The 21671-nt window shown below is 41.0% G+C and overlaps 1 protein-coding gene across 1 annotated transcript in view; it reads left to right on the top strand.

Moving 5' to 3' along the window:
- The first annotated feature begins 8348 nt into the window (after positions 1 to 8348).
- Positions 8349 to 21671, top strand: part of NAALAD2 (N-acetylated alpha-linked acidic dipeptidase 2) — a 44158-nt gene continuing 30835 nt past the window's right edge. Inside the window, 5 exon segments of the mRNA XM_059708166.1 lie at positions 8349 to 8590; positions 9367 to 9478; positions 14023 to 14209; positions 18069 to 18170; positions 18847 to 18972. Of these exon segments, the coding sequence (XP_059564149.1) occupies positions 8413 to 8590; positions 9367 to 9478; positions 14023 to 14209; positions 18069 to 18170; positions 18847 to 18972 (705 nt within the window). The 5' untranslated portion in view covers positions 8349 to 8412.

Genomic DNA, 21671 nt, shown 5'->3' with positions numbered 1-21671 from the left:
TTTTTAAAAATAGTAAAGTCTAACAAATAAGTCAAAAGCTATCCTGTTACTGGTTCAAAGTCCTTGTGCCTGATGCTTTGAAAGGCCAAAACTCAAAATGTCAGAGTTTGGAGCAAGGAAATGTTTACTGATTGAGAAGGTGGGAGACTCAAATTCATTTTAAGAAAGTAGAGAGTGCAGACGTCTTTAACATCAAGGGAAGGGGGAACGGGAATGGCAAGAAGTGATTGATGAACCAAGGGGGCACTGATTTTGAGATTTATCTATGTTGTTATCTGCATGAATTTTTATTGCAGAAATAATATTCATTTGAATAGATATACCATAGTTTGGTTAATCATGTACCTGTTCATAGAAATCTCAGTGGTTTTTCACTTTGGGGATATAACCAAGAAAGCTGCTATGAACAGTCATGTACAAATCTTTGAATGGACACATGCTTTGATTTCTCTTGAGTAACACTTTGGAGTGAAATGGCTGAACCACAAGCTATCTCTGCTTGTTGACAGCACCCGGTTTGAGCAAATCCCCATTTCCTTAGACCCTCACTCAAATTCCTCAACCAAAGCTCAAATCCTGTAATATGTGTGTTTTTTTCTAACATACTATTACTGAGACATCTCATGGATCCCCATTGTAAGTGTGTTTCCTCATTGAAGAAAGTCATAAACTCAATCTATTGTAGGTGTGTTCTGGTAGGCTGGGGCTGAACTGCCTTTCAAGGTTTCTTTTTTATTTCATTTAAATTGCCTAATTTATTGGCAGAAAGTTGTTTATAATATATTCTTAGTCTTTATTTACTGTCTGTAGAATCTATAGCAATGTCACCTTTTTAATTCCTATATTGGTCATTTGTATCTTCTCCACTTTTTTTCTGATTAGTCTGGCTAGTGTATTGATCTTATCAAAGATTTTGGTTTTGTTGATTTTCTCAGTTGTTTTTGTTTTCTATATCACTGATTTCTGCTCAGATTGTTATTTCTGTGCTTTGGCTTACTTTGGGTTTAATTTCTTTTCTATTTTTCTTTTTTTATTTTTTTTGTTCCCTGGGTTCTTGAGGTGAAATCTGAAGTCACTGACTTGAGACATCCCTTCTTTTCTAATATCGAGATTTTAGTGCTATAAATTTCCCCCTTAAGTGTTGCTTTACTGTCATACCATAGATTTTGATATGTTTCATTTTAATTGAGTTTAAAACACCTTGATATGTCTTTTTACATTTTTTTCTTTGAATCATAGGTTATTTAGAAGTATATTATTTAGTTTCCAAATAATTTGGAATTTCTTCATTATTGCTTTCTAATTTAATTTCATTGTTTTCAGAAAATATATTTTGTGTGAATTTTCATCATGTCAAAGTTGTTTCAATTAGTTTTATGGCCTAAAATATGGACTATCTTGCTAAATGTGCATAATCGAAAAGAATGCTTAAACTGCTGTTAGGGGTGGTATGTTCTATGTTAATTAGCTCAAGTTGGTTGATAGAGTTGCTCCATCTTCTATATCTTTATTAAGCTTAATTATTGACAGAGATGCATCAAAATATTCTATTATAATTATGGATTTGTTATTTCTTCTTGTAATTCTATTATTGTTTGTCTCATCTATTTTAAAGGTCTTCTCTTAGTGAATCAATGTTTATGATCATGTGTTCTTTTGATGAGTTCACCATTTTATTCTAAAATTACCTATTTAGTACAATAAAAGAATTGGAAAAAAACTTTTTACTGATATTGCAGGAAACACAGTAAAATAAAAAATTTAATAAATTTTTTGCCATAACCCAAAATATAATATATATATATATACCAAAAAATAAAATGATGTACCTATCTCTGCCAATGTTTTTTGTTATTAAGTATAGTTTCTCTGATACATCAAAAAGCAGTTTTGTTATTTTTTTGGCTTAGTGTTATCAAGTTATATTTTTTTAATCCTTTTACTCTTTAGCCAAGTTGTCTTTATATTTAAAGTGCATTTCTTCCTATAGGCACATATAGGCTAAACTTTCATTATTTTTTTGTATGTCTTACTTTACATATATTGTAAATTCCACACTACACTGGTATTATCATTCTTTAAACAGTAAAATACTTTTTAAAGAAACTTGAATATAAAAATGATTAATTGCTACCAGCATGCTCAGTGGTTAGAGCATTGGCCCATGTACAAGAGAGTGCATGCCTCCTGCGTGCCCCACACTGGGGATCGAGCCTGCAACCCAGGCATGTGCCCTGACCGGGAATTGAACCATGATCTCCTGGTTCATAGGTAGATGCTCAACCACTGAGCCATGCCGGCCGGGCTATCCTATTCTTCAGTATGCAAGTTACACTTGGATTTTGGTTCTAGCTTAAAGGATTTTTATAAAATATCTTAATGACATTCTTCTTTATGGAAAGAGACTTCAGGGGGAATAAACAAAATGTCTATGTCAGTTAGAGATTTAGTTTCGTTGTGGAAGGATGACCTGTGTTTCAGGAATTAGGACAGAATGTTGTTTAAAATTTTGATCTTTGCGGAAGTCGGCGAGCATTCATAGAACCAGTTATTTCACATTCTTTGGACCACACCATGTGGTTCTCTTACTCTATCTCTTCTTCCCGTGATCCAGTCCTACGTGCAAACCAGAGTGTACAATAACCACCAGTTTAAGCAAGAGCATGAAGGTTTCTGATTATCTGAAAACCTCTTTCACTTGCTTGCCAATAGCCTTGCTTTCTGGGTCTATGACAAATAAGGCGTTCTGCATGAAAGCTGGCAGTGATAGGAGCTTGGCAAGTAGCTGGCAGACTTTCTCAGGATGGTCTGAGGTTTAGAGAGAAGAGAATAAGCACTGAATTCCAAATAATGGCAGTGCAGTTTAGGGAACCAATGGGCTGATCTTTATTGTGGAGATGGCCTGCAGAATAGGAAATAACGTTGCTATTGTCATGAGTTATTTTGTCCTTGGTCATTCTAGCTGGCCAAGAAGATCTAGCCGTTAAAAGTGTCTCAGCTCACTGGAGTGAAAACATGAAATACTTTTAGTTCTAATAACTGCCTCTAATTATACAATTTGAATTCTGTTTCCCTACTGTTTGCTTTGTTAGGGACCCTGGGACAATACTGTGGAAGGAGGCCAGGAACGTCCTTGGCCATTTGTCCCTTACCAATGCCTCCTCCATTGGCAGACATGTGGATGTAGTACACTCACTGGGAGAGCATGGTAAGTAGCACGGGCCTCCCTTTGGGATTGTCTGGTTCTTTGTGATGCTGGTGACCACTGCTGATGTGGTGGTTTCCTGGTCTCTATGCATTGGGTTGTCATGTGTTTTCCTTCCCTCAAAGGGAGGCAAGATTCAAAAGCTAGATCAAGTGGGTTTGGTTGCCAGCTTCCAGAAGTCTTAAGTCTCATTGTTTTTAAGTTTAATGAGAAAGCTTTGAAGGATTTTAATAATACCCCAATCTGGAAGAAAACTCTACTAAGTCAGAGATGGTCTATATGTGAGCAAGAGTGGGGCCAGAGACCACTGACGGGGGGCAGAGGGGCGGGGGGCGGGCAATTACAGAAGTCTAGATTACAGATGATTGCGCCTGAGATTAGCGGGATCCTGGTGAAACAGCTGGATTCAAGCAGAGCCAATAGAACTTACTGGTTTGTTGGATACAAGGTGTGAATGAAAACAAAGAGTGAGGGACTGGAGATGCACCCACATCTACAAAGCAGACATTACTGTAACTACAGGAGGTAGGAGAGCTGCTTGGTGGGAGAGGCTCACTGGGGGCAAAGATGAGAACAGAAAGCAAATGATAATAATCAAAGGTAAAGAACTTCCAAAGGAAATACATAGTAAAAGACCTTTGGCAGAGAAAGGTTCCATCTTTCCTCCCTGACCCCACAAGTCCCCATGACGTGGACATTTATCTGGTTTGAGGGAAACTGGTCTCATCAAGTGAGGGTAGGTGCCAGGTCAGATGGAACAGAAAGCGGGCTATCAGAAGCAAGATCAAGAATCTAGAGATTTATGCAAATTCTAAAGATACTGAAAGTCCACGGGGACTGAGGATGTAAATGAGGCCAGAGATGAAAGAGCTGGAAGAATAAGCATGAGGACCCCTGACCATTGCACTGTCTGATAAAAGCCATCATGGAAAATAGACTGAGGACACATGCTGATAAGGAATGAAAAACATTGAGCAAGAAAATTTAGTTTAAAGGTCAACCCGTAGAACTTACCATTGCCAAGTTTCCACCTGGAATGTGAGCATCATGGCACTCATGTACCGTGTCAACAGGAGGTCATGGGTGGTGGTCTTCTCTCTGTTTTACAGTTTAACTTGGGGGTGGAGGGTAGGGGGAGGTCTTTACTAATTTACACATTTACTGTTGAGTAGAGTAATTGTGACATCAGAAGGAAAATATCCAATCATGGTTTTGTGCTTTTCTTTTGAAATTTCTCCCCACTCTTATTAGTCTTTTACATCTATACTCGTGTCTTACTTCTCACCTGCTTTATAGGTTATGGTATATTGTACAATGTCCTAACATTCTAACATCTTTAAGTTTCAAATGGATTTTTGGCAGTTTTGTGACCTAGGGTTTTGAAATATTCAACGGGAACATATCTCTTCTCATGAATCTCAGCCATGTTAACATCAATCTTTCACTTTTTCAGAAAGGGGACACTGCTGCCTGCATGACCAGATCATCATCATGGCACCTTGTGACATCATTAATGTCTGGATCATGTCTGGATCCCCGCAGTGAGCATCCAGGTGATCCCTCTCTTATGAAAGACATGGCAACATCGTCAAACAAAATATGAACCTTGACACCGTTAAACATCATTCCTTCTTTATGAAACCTTAACTACTGGTATGTTCGTTAAGGAATTCACCTATATTGCTTTATTAGGCCACGAGTGAAACTTTGTTTTCAAATCTCCTGTGACCCAGTTGATGGAATTTTAACTTGAAAGTTACAAGAGGGCCTCTTTCAGGATGTGAAAAGGGGGAGAGGTTATGTAAGAGCAGTTTATGTTTGTGAACGGAGAAACTAGTTCTGTCATGTGAGAGCTCACTGAATAATGAGCAGGTCAAGTGTGTTAAGTAGTTTTATTGAGAGTTGCATTTTCCAATACCAAAAGGTTCTTATACACGTTTTAGCTTTGAAGGAAGGATTGAAAGGGGTTGGCGTAAGTCAACAATGGTGTTTTGTTAAATGTGCTTATAGGAAGCAAATATTGTCCAAGGACAAATAATTAGAAACTGTGATAGCAACCTTCTGTTATAAGGTGAGTTAAGATAAAATAATGTATCATCTGTATCTGTATTAACACAAGGTCAAAGATGTGCTGAACTGGCTAAGTGGACATTTTACGATGGATTGGCAAGACAACGATTGTAGATGCCACCTACTGAGGCAGCGACAACCTTCACATTTAAGGTAATATTGCTCCACCCTAGAACACTTACCTTTAATTACATATTCAGTATTTGCCTTCTCATTGTACCATCGGCTTCCTAAAGGCAAGGATCAGATTCTCAGAATTTTTCACTTCTGGCCGGCTGTAGCCTCTTAATAAATATTGAGTTAAGAATAACCTACCTTTAATTTGGGAAAATTAATCAGCTTAGAAAACTGCTAATTAATACACCAATTTCTTCTATTAACCCAACTTTAGCTATAAAATTGAGATGGGAGTAGGAAAACACAAATTTCACCAATAACAGTCCTTTTAATCAGTACTTTCTAACTCGTCTTTCTGCAACAAGCCTTCGTCTAGAGATGGTTTTGATCTGCCTTTTGAGAGGAATGTAGCCAATAACAGTATCCCATGGGGAGCAGATAGAAAAGGCCAAGAGCCTAGAAATTAAGAAATTATCTAACCAATCCACCAAAGTTATATGCATAACACATTTTTTTGAATCCTGACACAAATGACATTTGAGATTGATTGTGGCATTGAGGAGACCCTTGTCGCCCGACTAAAGTATTTTGAAATCAATTAATTCACTAACAATATTTGTTTCAATGCTAACTATCAGGCATTTCACACAAGTGCCAAGAGAAAAATCATCAGATATATTCATCAACAATTACAGTGCAAGAAACAAGAAATTAGACTCTTCTGGAAACTCCTTAGGAGCAAAGTAAAATGCCTTAACTTTGTTCATCTAAACTAACAGGCCAGAGTGATGGGCAACAAGCATTTCTCTGAGATCCAAAAGAACAGCTATTTAGGAAGCACTGATTCAGGCAGAAACCCAGATAGCATTCTGATTAGGGGGTGAAGGCAAGGGGTTTTTATGAGAAAGGGAAGAATAATCACATTAATAGAAGGGAAGGCATTTCTATTGGTGCTAATCAGCCAAGGAAGGAATTTCTATAGGGCAGATAAGCTAAGTTATTGCTTGGCTATACATAGTGCTGCTGATTCTAAAGGATGTCTTTAACTTTCGGTCCTGTCGTCAGACTGTCTGCTTTGCCAACAGTGGTTTGGAATACCATGTAGCTTTGTCCCAGTTATTCTGCTCACTTAAAACATTTCAAAATTTGAGGAGTGAGATGGGTAAGGCAGTTCCTCTAGGTTGGTGACTCCAGCTTCATTTTAAGGTGGATCTATTTACATATAGTTTTTAAAGTGTGTTTTTATTGATTTATTTTAGAGGAAGGGAAAAGGATAGAAACATTGGTGAGAAATATTAATGACCTGTGATCTGCTGCCTCCTGCATGCCCCCTACTAGGGATGGAGCCTGTAACCCCGGGCATGTACCTGACCAGGAATCCAGCCAGTGACCTCTTGGTTCATGTGTCAACACTCAACCACCACGCGACGCCAGCCAGGCTGTTTATATATTTTTCACAGCTGAGATCATCAGGGCTTGGAAAATGCAGTAGAGATTGGGAATGTAACCACAGATATACTATCTCTCATAACCCACTCATAGGCATTTTTCCTTTAGCTGCAAAACTGCTTTCAGTTGGATATGAGGAATCCAGTCGGGACTTGCTAAAGATTTCCCCTAGGGCAGCAGTTCTCAACCTGCAGGTCGCGACCCCTTTGGGGGTCTAATGACCCTTTCACAGGGGTCGCCTAAGACCATCGGAAAACACATATATAATTACATATTGTTTTTGTGATTAATCACTATGCTTTAATTATGTTCCATTTGTAACAATGAAAATACATCCTGCATATCAGATATTTACATGACGATTCATAATAGTAGCAAAATTACAGTTATGAAGTAGCAACGAAAATAATTTTATGGTTGGGAGTCACCACAACATGAGGAACTGTATCAAAGGGTCGTGGCATTAGGAAGGTTGAGAACCACTGCTCTAGGGTGAAATGGATGGATTTGGGAGTGCTATTTCCAGGGACCTTCCTTGTGCAAACTTTCTAAAACACTTTTGTTGTTGTTGTTCAAAACACTTACTTTACTATAAAGACAAAACACTTTTATTTATTTATTTTTAAATATATTTTATTGATTCTTCACAGAGAGGAAGGGAGAGGGATAGAGAGTTAGAAACATCGATGAGAGAGAGAAGCATTGATCAGCTGCCTCCTGCACACTCCCCACTGGGGATGTTGCCCGCAACCAAGGTACATGACCTTGACTGGAATCGAACTCAGGACCCTTCAGTCTGGAGGCCGACGCTCTATTCACTGAGCCAAACCAGCTAGGGCAAAGACAAAACACTTTTAAAGAGAAGCATCTGTAAACGTGATAGGTGTGGGAGGACAGAGAGGGTGGCGTTTGTTGAGACCCTCCTGCCAGTGATGGAGCAAAGCACTTGCGATGGTTAATCTCATGAACTTGAACCCACAGCACTCCAGTGGGGTAGGGACACGCTCCAGTTGCAGAGGGAACGGAGAAGTACAGGAATCTGGAGACCTGTTCAGCTAAGGGGGAAACAAAAGAACGCAAACCTACCAGTTGTGATGTTGATGCCTGAAGGAACTCCTATGTCAGACAGTGAAGCGGCCAGCATCCAAAATGCTTCCCAAGTGTGACCCATCAGAAATTAGGACAGAATCCGGGGCAGCAGGGTAATCCACAGGGAAGGGAGAGCAAGTGGGACTTCGGTGCATTTCCCGCTGAAACTCAGCAATGCCTAGAACGGGGGTGGCACAGAGGCAGGTCAGCAGTGCTTTAGGCACCCAGTAGGGACACTTTCAGAGCTCCCACGGCAGCCGACTTTGCTGCCTGGAATCAACAGACTGGAAGTTGCCTGCCAACCTGAACAATGTGTTTCCCTCCCCTGCAGAGCGTTCTCTCTCCCTTGGCGGCCCCCTGGGGAACGAAGGAGCCAGGAGTTGCTGGGAGCAGGCTTTCCCTTCTCCTCGATGGGGGGGTCTGGGGGGCGGAGGCAGAGCCTGGGCCAAGGTGCACGGTGGCCACGCCCCGCGGGAGCCTGGATGCTCAGCGCCTCCCCAAGCGCGCTCTCCTGGTTCCTGTGCACCCTCGAGGCTCCTTACAGCAGCCTGCGCTCCAAGCTCAGCCGCGAAGAGGCCATGGCCAAGTCCAGGGGCCGGCTGTACCTCTGCATGTGCTTGGCTGCAGCGCTGGCCTCTTTCCTGGCAGGATTCATGGTGGGTAAGTGTGCAAACCCCAGCCCCCAGCCCAGGGCAGCTGCGGCTCTGCAGGGAAAACGGGGTTGGACTGTGCTGGCCTCCTCCCGCCTGCTGAGCTCATCTCCGTCCGGGATGGTGAACTCGCGGAGTTTCAGCCCAACCGGAAGCCTAACGGAACGCAGTGGGCTTTCCTAATAAAGTGACCGAAGTCCAGGTTTATTAGATGCTCCCAGGGTTCAGGGTACTGATAAGAGCTGTTTAGAGCGTCACTCTCCGCAGGGATGAACATGGAGGTTTCCCTTACAAGCATTATCAATGAGTCACCCAAAGCTAGTAATTAATGTGTGCCGCGCTGCAAAAAGTGCCCTTCCCCCATCATTGATTAAATAAAAATCTGTGGAATGCTTCCTGTGTGTCTGGCATGGTGCTAAGAATTAGCGCCCCCCACCCCCATCACGCTCCTTGTCCGACCCCCTCTCCCCCCCCCCGCCCCACCCCCGCCAGAACAAGAGGAAGGCCCAGGCCTTGATATCTAACGTGGGAAAATGAAAAGAACTTCCCTGATATAAAAACTCTTTTTAACCAACTCAAAATTGCATTACACAATGGAATTGGAAGGTTCCCTGCCTTTAATATGAATTATTTCTGTAAAGCTCACCGAGATCTATTTCTTACTTAGGGAAGGGCTATATTTGGCTCTAGTTTTTATAAAAGTCTAAAGTGTGTGTGTGTGTGTGTGTGTGTGTGTGTGTGTGTGTGTGTGTGTGATGTATATGTGCCTGTGTCTTCTCCCCTCAGGCTGGTTTATTAAGCCTCTCAAAGAAACAACTACTACCCACCGCTACCATCAAAGTGTGCGGTGGAACCTGATATCTGAGATGAAAGCTGAGAATATTAGGTCATTTCTTCGGTAAGTTCGTTTTGCATATTTGATCTTAACAATAAAGTGTTTAAGATATTGCAGAGTGAAGAGTGTACTGAAACTGGTTGTACTCCCATGGTAATCTTTGTGTAAAGTTAACAGGATATCGCCTTCATAAAGTGTCCCTAAACCACTATTAGGATGCAATCTATTTGACTGTGGCAGGAGCCTTTCTGCCCTAATTTCATCTTCACAAAACGTTAGCTGATTGCTTTATTAAGAAATGTTTCAAGTTCATGTAACTTTGGGCTGCAACTGAATGTTATTCTTTGTTCCTCGGTCCCTGGGTTTAATCAGCAATCTTATTTAGACATTATATTTTGTCAAGAAGATTTAACTGGTTGCAAACTCTGACTTAGAGGGAAGGAGGTTAAAGTTTCAGAATCTCTCTGCCACAGATTAAACCTCTCTCCCATGTTGCAAGTATAAGTAATACAAATAGGACAAAGTGAAAGCCAAAAGATCAGTGCAAATCCTCCGGTTTGTAGGCATGAAAAAGAGTGACATTTGAGGGAGCCATTTTGAACTCCTTGAAGCTAATCAGCATGACAGTTATTCCTATATTCAGACTCTTTCAAAGGATACTGTCATAAGAAATACCCCAGCTTTATTGAAGTATAATTTACATAAAGTAAACTGCTTCCATATATAGCCTGCAATTTGAGAGTATTGACAGATGTAGAATAGACTCAAAAAACCACCACCTCAATCTCAATAGAGAAAATGTACATCTTGCCCTTTGCAGTTTATTCCTCCCTTTACCCTTGGCCCTAGATCAGCCGTGGGCAAACTATGGCCCGCGGGCCGGATCCTGCCCGTTTGAAATGAATAAAACTAAAACTAAAAAAAAAAAAAAAAAAAAGACCGTACCCTTTTATGTAATGATGTTTACTTTGAATTTATATTAGTTCACACAAACACTCCATCCATGCTTTTGTTCCGGCCCTCCGATCCAGTTTAAGAACCCATTGTGGCCCTCGAGTCAAAAAGTTTGCCCACCCCTGCATGATCATGGATCAATTTTACATCACTATGGATTCCTTTGCATTTCCTATAATTTTATGTAGATGGAATCATACAATAAGTGCTCTTTTGTGTTTATCTTCGTTTACTCAGCGTGATGATTTTAGAGTTTATCAAAGTTGTTGCATGCATTAGTAGTTTATTGCTTTCTACTGCTGAGTAGTATTACATTGAATGAATACTACAATGGGTAGATGATGGACATTGGGTTGTTTCTAGTTTCTTTTTTATTGTGAATAAAGCTGCGATGAGCAAATATGTGCAAGATTTTTGTGTGCACATATGTTTTCATTACTTTTGGATTGCTGTTTTGGGATGATAAGCATATGTTCAACATAAGAAAATGCAAAACAGACTTCCAAAGGGGTTGTACCACTTTCCATTGCCAGGGATCATGTGTGAATGTGCCCGTGCTCCCCATCCTAGCCAGCAGTTGGTACTGTTAGTTGTCTTAATCTTCTCCAATCTAGTGGGTGTGTAGGGGCATCTCGTTGTGCTTTTAATTTGCATTGTCTGATGCTAAGCATCATCTCCAGTGCTTATTAGACACTTGTATATCTTCTTTTATAAAGTCTCTCATGTGGTCCATCTTTGTGAATGATCCACGTGCACTTGAGAAAAATGTATATTCTGCTGCATTGGTGTGAAATGTTCTATAAATGTCAATTAAATCCATCTCATCCACTATGTCCTTTAGAGTCTGATTCCTTGTTAAGTTTTTGTCTGGAAGATCTACCCAGTGAAGTCAGAGGGGTGTTAAAGTCCCCTACTATGACTGTATTGTTGTCTTTCTCTCTGTTAAAGTCCTCTAGAAGTTGTTTTTTTATATATATATATTTAGGTGCTCCTATATTGGGTGCATATATGTTTACCGGGGTTATAACCTCTTGTTGGATCGATCCCTTTATTATTATGTAGTGACCTTTGTTGTCTCTTTTGATGGCCTTCATTTTAAAGTCTATTTTGTCAGATATCTCACTGTGGTTTTCATTTGGATTTCTCTGATGACCTTGAACATCTTTTCTTATGTCTGTTGGCCATCTATATGTCCTCTTTGGAGAAGTGTCTATTCAGGTCCTTTGCCCATGTTTAAATTGGATTATTTGTCTTCCTGGTGTTGAGTTGTATAAGTTCTTTATAAATTTTGGATATTAACCCCTTATCTGATGTATCGTTGGTAAATATGTTCTCCCATTCAGTGGGTTGTCTTTTCACGTTGTTGATGGTGCAAAAGCTTTGTAGTTTTATGTGGTCCCATTTGCTTATTTTCTTTTCCTTTGTTTCCCTTGCCAGAGGAGGTATGTCAGAAAAAAATATTGCTACAAGAAATGTCTGAGACTTTACTACCTATGTTTTCTTCTAGGATTTTTATGTTTTCATGACTACGTTTAAGTCGAATCCATTTTGAGTTTTTTCTTGTGTATGGTGCAAGTTGGTGATCTAGTTTGTGTCCATCAGTAAATGAATGGATAAGGAAGCTGTGGTACATTTACTCTCAGAAATTTGAACTCATGGCTTCAGTGTTTTCTAGCCTTCAAGATTCCTGTTGAGATTTGGGGGCCATTTGAGCCCAGTTCCTTTGTATCTGATATCTCTTAAAGGAAGATTTTAGTATCTTTTCTTTTTTTCTTCCTTTCTTTCTTTCTTTCTTTTTTTTTTTTTTTTTTTTTTTTAGAGAGAGTAAGTGTAGGGAGGATTGGAGAGGGCGGAGAGAGAAAGAGCGAACGACTGAAACATCATTGATGTGATAGAGACACATCAATTGGTTGCCTCCCATACGTGCCCCCAACCAAGGCTGGGGATCGAAACTGCACCCCAGGTATGTGCCCTTGACCAGGAATCAAACCCACAACTCTTAAATCTAAAGGCCAATAATCTAACCACACTGGCCAGGGCTTCCTCATTTTCAAAATGGGAACAATAGAAGAGGGGTTGGGAGAATTCAATGAGATAATCCATGTGCAAGTACCTGGCATATAGTTCCTGGCATTTGGTAAGTTTTCAATAAATGTTAATTTTCCTTTTTTGGTTGTCCTCTGGTTGACTAAAAAACCAACTTACGAAAGTATTATTGTTCTGATGGGGAAAGGGGTTTGGGGAATAGTTTTAAAATATTACTTACCTCAAGCAAAATATATCTCATTAAGAACTACATTTGTGAGGTCACGTGAATGTTCCCAATCATTTAAACTCAGAACCGAGAGAACATTGCCCAAACTCAATTAAACAAACCTCTATTGTATAATTCTTAGGTCACAGGCAGGAATTAAGCAGGAGGGACTTTCTCTTTAGTGAGATAAACAATTTCATACAAAATGATAAAGCAACACTATATATATATATAGTTAAATAGACTAGCCCAACTGGCCCAAAATGTCCTCGCTTACTGATGAGCAGCAAGAAGGCATGCCGCTGGTATAGAGGCGTGATGTTTGTCTAGGGTGAGTTCTCATCTGAGCCTCTACTGATTGTATGTGTTTACCATGAAATGTGTTCTTTTCCAGGGGAGCATGATGTGACACCTGTAGCTACACACAAACATTTAAACACTGGGGTGGAGCAGCCATCTGGTGTGGCTCCAGCAGGAGATCATGCTTCGATTTCCCGTCAGGGCACATGCCCAGGTTTCCACTCGATCCTCAGTAGGAGGCATGCAGGAGGCAGCTGATCACTGATTCTCTCTCATCATTGATGTTTCTGTCTCTCTCACCCTCTCCCTTCCTCTCTCTGAAATCAATAGAAACACATTTTAAAAAAGAAACAAACTGGAGTGGGGCAGAAAAATAAATTTTCCTCCTACCTTTCCTCCAAGGTCTTCTGGCTGGACTGATAAACTAACATAAGATGGGTTAACAGGAGAAAATAACCAAATTTGTTGCATATGTATACGCGGGGGTCCCATAAGAACATGGGGCCGGAGGACAGATCCCGCAGTTCAGGCTGGTATTGCACCTGGAGCTAAAGGGAAGGGCATTTGTGGTATGGGACTTCAAAGGGCAGGAATGCAAATCACATGGAACTTCAAAGGGCATGACAGCAAGTCACCTGTATTTATTGGTAAATACGTATTTTAAACAACGGCACACAGAGAGGACTTTGATCAAATGGGCCTTGCTAGATTCCTTCCTGTCTATCAGATTTGGCTCATAGCAAACTATAGTTACCTGTGATGATATCTCCCTTTCTGATGCAGGTTCTCCATTTGAATTCCTTTCAGGCAGTAGAGGGAAAGGCCAAAGATTTTTTTCTGAGATGTTTATTTCTTGGAAATAACCAGCTTAAAATAATCAGTACCCCAAAAGGCTCATTTTGAGGTGGCCATCTCTGCTCCCCCTCACTGGCACATCGAGAAATGGGTAATGCTCGCTGGGTTTTTTATTTATTTATCTCTGATACAGAAATGGTAAGTTAATGCCTACAGTATGAGTCACGCATCTAGTATAGTTCTTAGGCACACCATCTGAAAAGAGTAGTCGCTAACTCCCCCTTGTGTTCTCTTTTCATTTTAGTTCCTTTACAAAGCTCCCTCATCTGGCGGGAACAGAACAAAATTTGCTGCTTGCCAAGAAAATCCAAACCCAGTGGAAGAAATTTGGACTGGACTCTGCCAAGTTGGTTCATTATGATGTTCTCCTGTCTTACCCTAATGAGACAAATGCCAATTATATATCCATTGTGGATGAACATGGCATTGAGGTGATGTAGAATTGTTGGTACTTCTCATACTTTACAACTCCACCTTTGCACATGAATTGGAATTTAGGGTCAAGTAAAGATAAATCTGGTAATAGTGCACTGGGATTCATGTTTTCTAGAAGTTAAGTTGCAAACTAATTATTCGGCGTTTACTATGTGCCAGGCACAGTGCTAGGTCCGGTGACCAGAATGAAGACTAGGGCATGGTTCTGTTGCTACATAAGGTCCAGCAGACATTATTTTTTTTTCATTTTATTTTATTTTATTTTATTTTATTGCTTAAAGTATTACAAAGGGTATTACATATGTGTCCATTTTATCCCCCCGCTCTAGACAGTCCCCTAGCCTCCCCTATTCCCCAGTGTCTTATGTCCATTGGTTATGCTTATATGCATGCATACAAGTCCTTTAGTTGATCTCTTACCCCCCTACCTCCTGCCCCCCAACCCTCCCCGGCCTTCCCGCTGCAGTTTGACAATCTGTTTGAGGCAGCTCTGCCTCTGTATCTATTATTGTTCAAAAGTTTATAATGGTCTCTATTGTCCATGAATGAGTGAGATCATGTGGTATTTTTCCTTTATTGACTGGCTTATTTCACTTAGCATAATGCTCTCCAGTTCCATCCATGACGTTGCAAATGGTACGAGTTCCTTTTTACAGCAGCATAGTATTCCATCGTGTAGATGTACCACAGTTTTCTAATCCATTCATCTACTGATGGGCACTTAGGCTGTTTCCAAATCTTAGCTATGGTGAATTGTGCTGCTATGAACATAGGGGTGCATATATCCTTTCTGATTGGTGTTTCCAGTTTCTTGGGATATATTCCTAGAAGTGGGATCACAGGGTCAAATGGGAGTTCCATTTTCAGTTTTTTAAGGAAACTCCATACTGTCTTCCATAGTGGCTGCACCAGTCTGCATTCCTACCAGCAGTGCACAAGTGTTCCTTTTTCTCCAGATCCTCTCCAGCACTTGTCGTTTGTTGATTCGTTGATGATAGCCAGTCTGACAGGTGTGAGATGGTACCTCATTGTTGTTTTGATTTGCATCTCTCGGATGATTAGTGACTTTGAGCATGTTTTCATATGTCTCTTGGCTTTCTGAATGTCCTCTTCAGGCAGACATTAGAACACATTTCAAATCAACGTGGTAAGTGCTCTGAAGAGTTTGATTGGGTTCTTTATCTACAATGAAAAGGGTCATGTGGCCCAGTGTTGATGTCAGAACATCCAAACCTGTAGAGAATTATTATACGAGTTGATTTGAGTCCAACTGATGTCATATGCCTCGTTACGACCTTTTATGCGTTTGAAATTAAGGAGGAAACATAGGAAGATCACATGAAGGTGTGAGAAAACAAAGTGGGGATTGAATTACAGGATAATTAACAAGATTATGTGCTCTCTTGAGGGTGGTTATTTCAAAGGCCTGTTAACCTAAATGCACAGAAACAATGGACAGTGCTTGCTTAATGCAAAGGTCAACCTTTTACTAAAAAGTTACATGTCTATTTTTACAAAAGACAATTATGGAGAAATATGTAAATGAACATTGTACTTAAATGAGATATTAAACTTTTTTAAAATTTCTTTATTGGTTAAGGTATTACAAATGTGTGATAATAAACTTTTTAAAAGAAATCAACAAATGTTATATGTTTAAGGTGTGACTACCATCATGACCTGCCCAGTTAGGAATTTATGATCAGATCATCTTGTAAGGTTACTTTCCATAGAACCCCCTTTTTTGTTCATACCTCCTTGTAAGTCATAGAAGGCTTCCCAAAAGAGTTGATGTGTGAGTCATGAAGATCCTAAAGGTTTTTTTAAAATACATTTTATTGATTTTTTACAGAGAGGAAGGGAGAGGGATAGAGGGTTAGAAACATCAATCAGCTGCCTCTTGCACACCTGCTAGTGGGTATGTGCCCGCAACCAAGGTATATGTCCTTGACTTGAATCAAACCTGGGACCCTTGAGTCTGCAAGCTGATGCTCTATCCACTGAGCCAAATCGGTTAGGGCTCTAAGGTTTAATTAATCATATAATAAAGCAAGATAAGAGAATTCTAGGCAGAAGAGAAAATATTGGCAAAACTGGAGATGTACTAATTTCATATTATTGGGGAATTTAAAGATTTTCTGTATTTCAAGAGTGTAAAATATAAAGTGGGCCATGAAAAAAAAAAGCAAGCCACAATAAGAGAGAAATCAGTACACAGTTGATTCTTGAACAACATGGGGTGAGGAGCGCTGACCTACAATCCATGAATAACTTTTGACTCCCTAAAACTTTACAAATAGCCTACTGTTGACAGGAAGCCTACTGGTAACATAAGCAGTCAATTAATGCATATTTTGTATGTTATATGTATTATATACTATACTAGAGGTCCAGTGCATGAAAATTCGTGCACTCAGGGGGGCCCCCTCAACCCGGCCTGCACCCTCTCACAGTTGAGGACCCCTTGTAGGATGTCCACCTGCTCCCTGAGGGAGCGAGCGTGCCTAAGCTGGCATTCAGACATCTTCTGGCAGCCCAGGAGCCCTCCTCCTTAGTGCTGCAGAGGAGGCGGGAGAGGCTCCCATCACTGCTGCTGCGCTGGCCAGCCATCAGCCAGCTTCTGGCTGAGCGGCGCTCCCCCTGTGGAAGCGCAGTGACAACCAGGAGGCAGCTCCTGCATTGAGCGTCTGCCCCCTGGTGGTCAGTGTGCATCATAGCAACCAGTCATTCTCCTTTTAGGGTCAATTTGCACATTACCCTTTTATTATATAGGATTCTTACAATAAAGTAAGCTAGAAAAAAGTTACTAAAATCATAAGAGAAATTACCTTTACTGTATTGTACATATTTATTGAAAATTTTCTGCTTATAAGTGGTCCCTTGCAGTTCAAACTTGTGTTGTTCAAGGGTCAACGGTATATGTTTTGGGAGCAGGTCATGGAAGGGCTTATACACTGTCCTAAAGAGCGAGGTACTCAACCTCAGTCAGTGAAACCATTGACAAGTCCTAGCAAAATGGAAGGGTGTGGTTAGAGAGGCTCTTAGATAGTTTGGGCAGTCTGCAAGTTAGACCTAGACCAGACAAGGAGTTAGGGTTGGAGTCTAAGACAACAGTGCAGGTAAAAGATGATGAAGTCCTGAATTAGGATGTTAGCAGGAGTGAGGAAGAGGGATAGATTTGAGAAATAGTTAGGAAGCAGTATTGGCGGGACTTGAGTAGTGATTGGAAGAAGGAGGGGAGGACAGGGTCCAGTTTGATTCCTAGGCGTCCGGTGTGGGTGGCTAGCTAGTGATGCTCATAATAGCAGTAGGGAGTGCAGAAGTAGACCTGTGATGAGAGAAGATAAATGCAAAGTTAAGGAAGTTGAGTTTGGACATCCACGCTGAAATGCCCATCAGGCCCTTAAATACATGTCTGGAAGGCCGGGAATTATAAGCATATCAGGTATGGGTAACATTTTAAGTCCATGAAACCTTCCAGGAAGGGAGTATGGTATGAGGCTAGCACTGTACTGCAGACAAAACACAGGGAAACATTATTTAAATACAGATGAGAGACAAGCTGAAAGGAATAGGAGAATCATGAAGTGCCACCTTCGAAGCCTGTTTTTATACATCACGTGGGAACTTTTAGTTACCCCAAATTGCATGCAAGTATAGAAGTTTCCATGATTTTGAAGACAATAACGATGATAAGGTTCTTTCTCCTTATTGCCAGTGGAATTTATCTATTTGATTATAGAACCTAGTTTCAGGATGCTTAATCTTAAGTGTATACTTGGGGCAAGATGCATTATTCCTTAATAACAATCTAGAAAGTTTCTTTCTAATGTCACGTGTTTCATTGCTTGCTAGATTTTTAAAACTTCATACCTTGAGCCGCCACCAGATGGATATGAGAATGTTACAGATATTGTACCGCCATATAATGCTTTCTCAGCCCAAGGCACGCCAGAGGTAAAATAAAAGACATTTTCTTATTCAACTCTTTAAAACTTCTTTTGTTATACAAAACCTATGTGGAGGACTAAACCGAAGAGATTAGGAGGACCATGCATGCTGATCCTTGAGGTTCAGTGCTATTCACACACTGCCTAAATAAAAAGAACAACAGAAAAAGAAAGAAAATAAATAACACAAAAATGAGACCCTGATGGACCAAATGCCACTTTTTTGAAATAAAGAAATGCTGTAAGAAATTCAGTAAGAACAATAGATGTTTTTAAAAGTTTTTTTCTTTGTTCATAGCCTGACTTTGATACAGAATTATAGATGTGATTTTATAGATCGGACTATAGACATTTTAAGATGAACTCCATAGTTGGAAATTAAACATAGCTGGGGTTTTAAAATGACTTTTATTTAATCCTACTTCCCACGACTCAGTGTACGCTGGTACTTTCTTCAAAGTAGGATACATGGTTTAAAATGTTTTACATAGTCATTTTTTAAAAACTTTTGAGCATATTGAAATATTTTCCACTTCTCTAGAATTAGCATGGGCCTATCTATCGAGCCCAAGCAGGAAAGACAGCATTTGATGATGCAGTAGTGTGGAGCAAACTTATTCTTCGGTTTTCTCTTTAATTATGGCAGTGGTATGTATTGTTTTTCTTTTTTGTTTCTCCTGCAGGGAGATCTTATATATGTAAACTATGCTCGTACTGAAGATTTTTTCAAACTAGAAAGAGAAATGGGCATCAACTGCACGGGAAAGATTGTTATTGCCAGATATGGGAAGATCTTCAGAGGAAATAAAGTACTGTGTTGTTTGTTTTCCTAGAGTCCTAGAGTGAAGAAGATAAGATATAGTCTGTAGATGTAAATGAACATCTTATATTGTTTCCAAAATTGCTTTATAAGTATATATGTATGTATACGTATATATGCATATATATATAGCTATTTCAATGGTAGCACAGAAAATCCTGTTTTATGTATGTTTGTGTGTATATATACTAGTACATGTACATATGCATATATATGTGTGTGTGTGTGTATATATATATATATATATATATATATATATATATATATATATGCATGCTATTTCCATGGTTGCACAGAAAATCCTGTTTTTATGTTATCTCATATATCTAGAAAGGGAAATTATTTTCAATAATTTTATTACCAAAGCAATATTTGCTTTTCCCCCTCTTTTTAAAAAATGTGTTTATTGCTTTTAGAGAAGAAGAGAGAGAAATATCAGTGCATCAACATTGATTGGCTGCCTCCTGCATGCCCCCTACTGGGACTTGAGCCTGCAGCTTGGGCATGTGCCCAGACTGGGAATTGAACTGGAGACCTCTTGGTGCCTGGGTCGATGCACAACTACTGAGCCCCACTGGCCATGCAATATTTGCTCTTTCATTTGATTGAAGGAAATTTATATGATTTTTTTAAAAAAGCTTGCCCTGGTCAGTTTGGCTCAGTGTTTAGAGCATCGGCTGGCAGACTGAAGGTTCTCGGGTTCAATTCCCAGTCAAGGGCAGGTACCTCCCTTGAGGGTTTGTTCTCCATCCCTGGTTGAGGCGCATGAAGGAGGCAACCAATCTATGTGTCTCTGTCACATCAATGTTTCTCTCTCCCCACCCCCCTCCTTTCCACTCTGTCTGAAAATTAATGGAAAAAAATATCCTTGGGTGAGGATTAAGAAAAACAACAACAAAAAAGCCCAAAAAGCGCTCCTGTATTACCCAACTTCATTGCCCAGCCATAATTTTAACAGCTCTTTCCAGACCTAATTCTGTGAAATATGAATATAAATACATGTCTCTATAATGATTTTTACATATGTAACTTTTTTAACAAAGAGGGCATCAGACACTATACATTGTATAACTTTATTTTTTCCCTCAGCAATAACTTGTGGGTATTCTTCCATGGTAAGTGAATGGGACTCTACATCCATATAGCCTGGGTTCTGCTTTAGTCTGGACTTCTATTCCCTAAGCCTTTTACTGTGAGCAAGTTGCTTAACCTTTCTGTTCCAGTGTTTCCTCATGTATGAAATGGAAACGCTAACAATAGTACCAGACTCCTAGAATCCTCGTTCGTATTAAATGACTTGGGTCCACTATCACTTCAGATAGTGACTCATACTTAGTAATTTCTATGTAACTGTGTATCAAGCGAATTTCTCATTATTTTAGATGACTACATAATATTTCACAGAATTGATAGCAACTTATTTAACTACTAGGGGCCCGGTGCACGAAATTCGTGCACTGGGTGTGTGTGGGGGTGGGAGTCCCTCAGCCCAGCCTGCCCCCTCTCACATACTGGGAGCCCTCAGGCGTTGACCCCCATCACCCTCCAATCGCAGGATCGACCCCTTGCCCAGGCCTGATGCCTCAGCCAGAGGCGTAGACCCCCATCACCTTCTGATCACCTGATTGGCCCCTTGCCCAGGCCTGACGCCTCCGCCAGAGGTGTCAGGCTTGGACAGAGGACCCCCATCTCCCCCTGATCACTGGCTCTGGACCCCACCCAGGCTTGAGGCCTCTGGCCCAGGAATCATGCCTGGGCAGGGGACCCCCATCTCCCTCTGATCGCTTGCTCCACCCCCCGCCCAAGCCTGACGCCTCTGACCCAGGCTTCAGGCCTGGGCAAAGGGACCATCATATCCCCCCAATACCCGGCTCAGCCCCCCGCCCAGGCCTGATGCCTCAGCCAGAGGAGTTGACCCTCATCACCCTCCGTTCACCAATCACCGGATCGGCCCCTTGACCAGGCCTGAGGCCTCCGGCAGAGGTGTCAGGCCTGGGCAGGGGACCCCCAGCTCCCCGCAGTTGCAGGCTCCGCCCCTGCCCAGGCCTAACGCCTCTGGCCTAGGTGTCCGGCTCGGGCAGCGGACCCGCAGCTGCAGCGGCCCCGCGATTGTGGGCTCTGCTTTAGGCCCAGGCAAGGGACCCCTAGCTCCCGGGACTGCCAGCTTCGACCGTGCCCAGCTCCCATCGCTGGCTCCACCCCTACTTCCTGCTATCACTGGCCAGGGCGGCAAAGGCGCCTGATTCTCCGATCATGGCTGGGGGGTAGGGCAAAGGCGGCCCCAGGGCCGCCTTTCCCCTGTCCCCCAGCTCTTAGCTCCCCCCTGGGTTTCTGATCACTGTCAGTGGCAGGGGGCTTCTTCCTGCTTTCCCTTTTGCCTCCCTGCATTGTGCCTACATATGCAAATTAACTGCCATCTTCTTGGCAGTTAACTGCCAATCATAGTTGGCAGTTAATTTGCATATAGCCCTGATTAGCCAATGAAAAGGGTATCGTCGTACGCCAATTACCATTTTTCTCTTTTATTAGTATTGATTTCTCTGTTGACAGATGCTTGGCGTCTTAAATTTGTTAGTATTACAAATAATTCCATTGTGAACATGTATTTGAACATGTGTATGAAGGTATTTTTGTAGTATTGATTCCTAGAAGTTGAATGGCTGATTCATACGGCATATTGTTTAAAAA

The sequence above is a fragment of the Myotis daubentonii genome, chromosome 9 (assembly GCF_963259705.1).
Source record: "Myotis daubentonii chromosome 9, mMyoDau2.1, whole genome shotgun sequence".
NCBI lineage: Eukaryota > Metazoa > Chordata > Mammalia > Chiroptera > Vespertilionidae > Myotis > Myotis daubentonii.
This window is presented reverse-complemented; position numbering and strand designations above follow the sequence as displayed.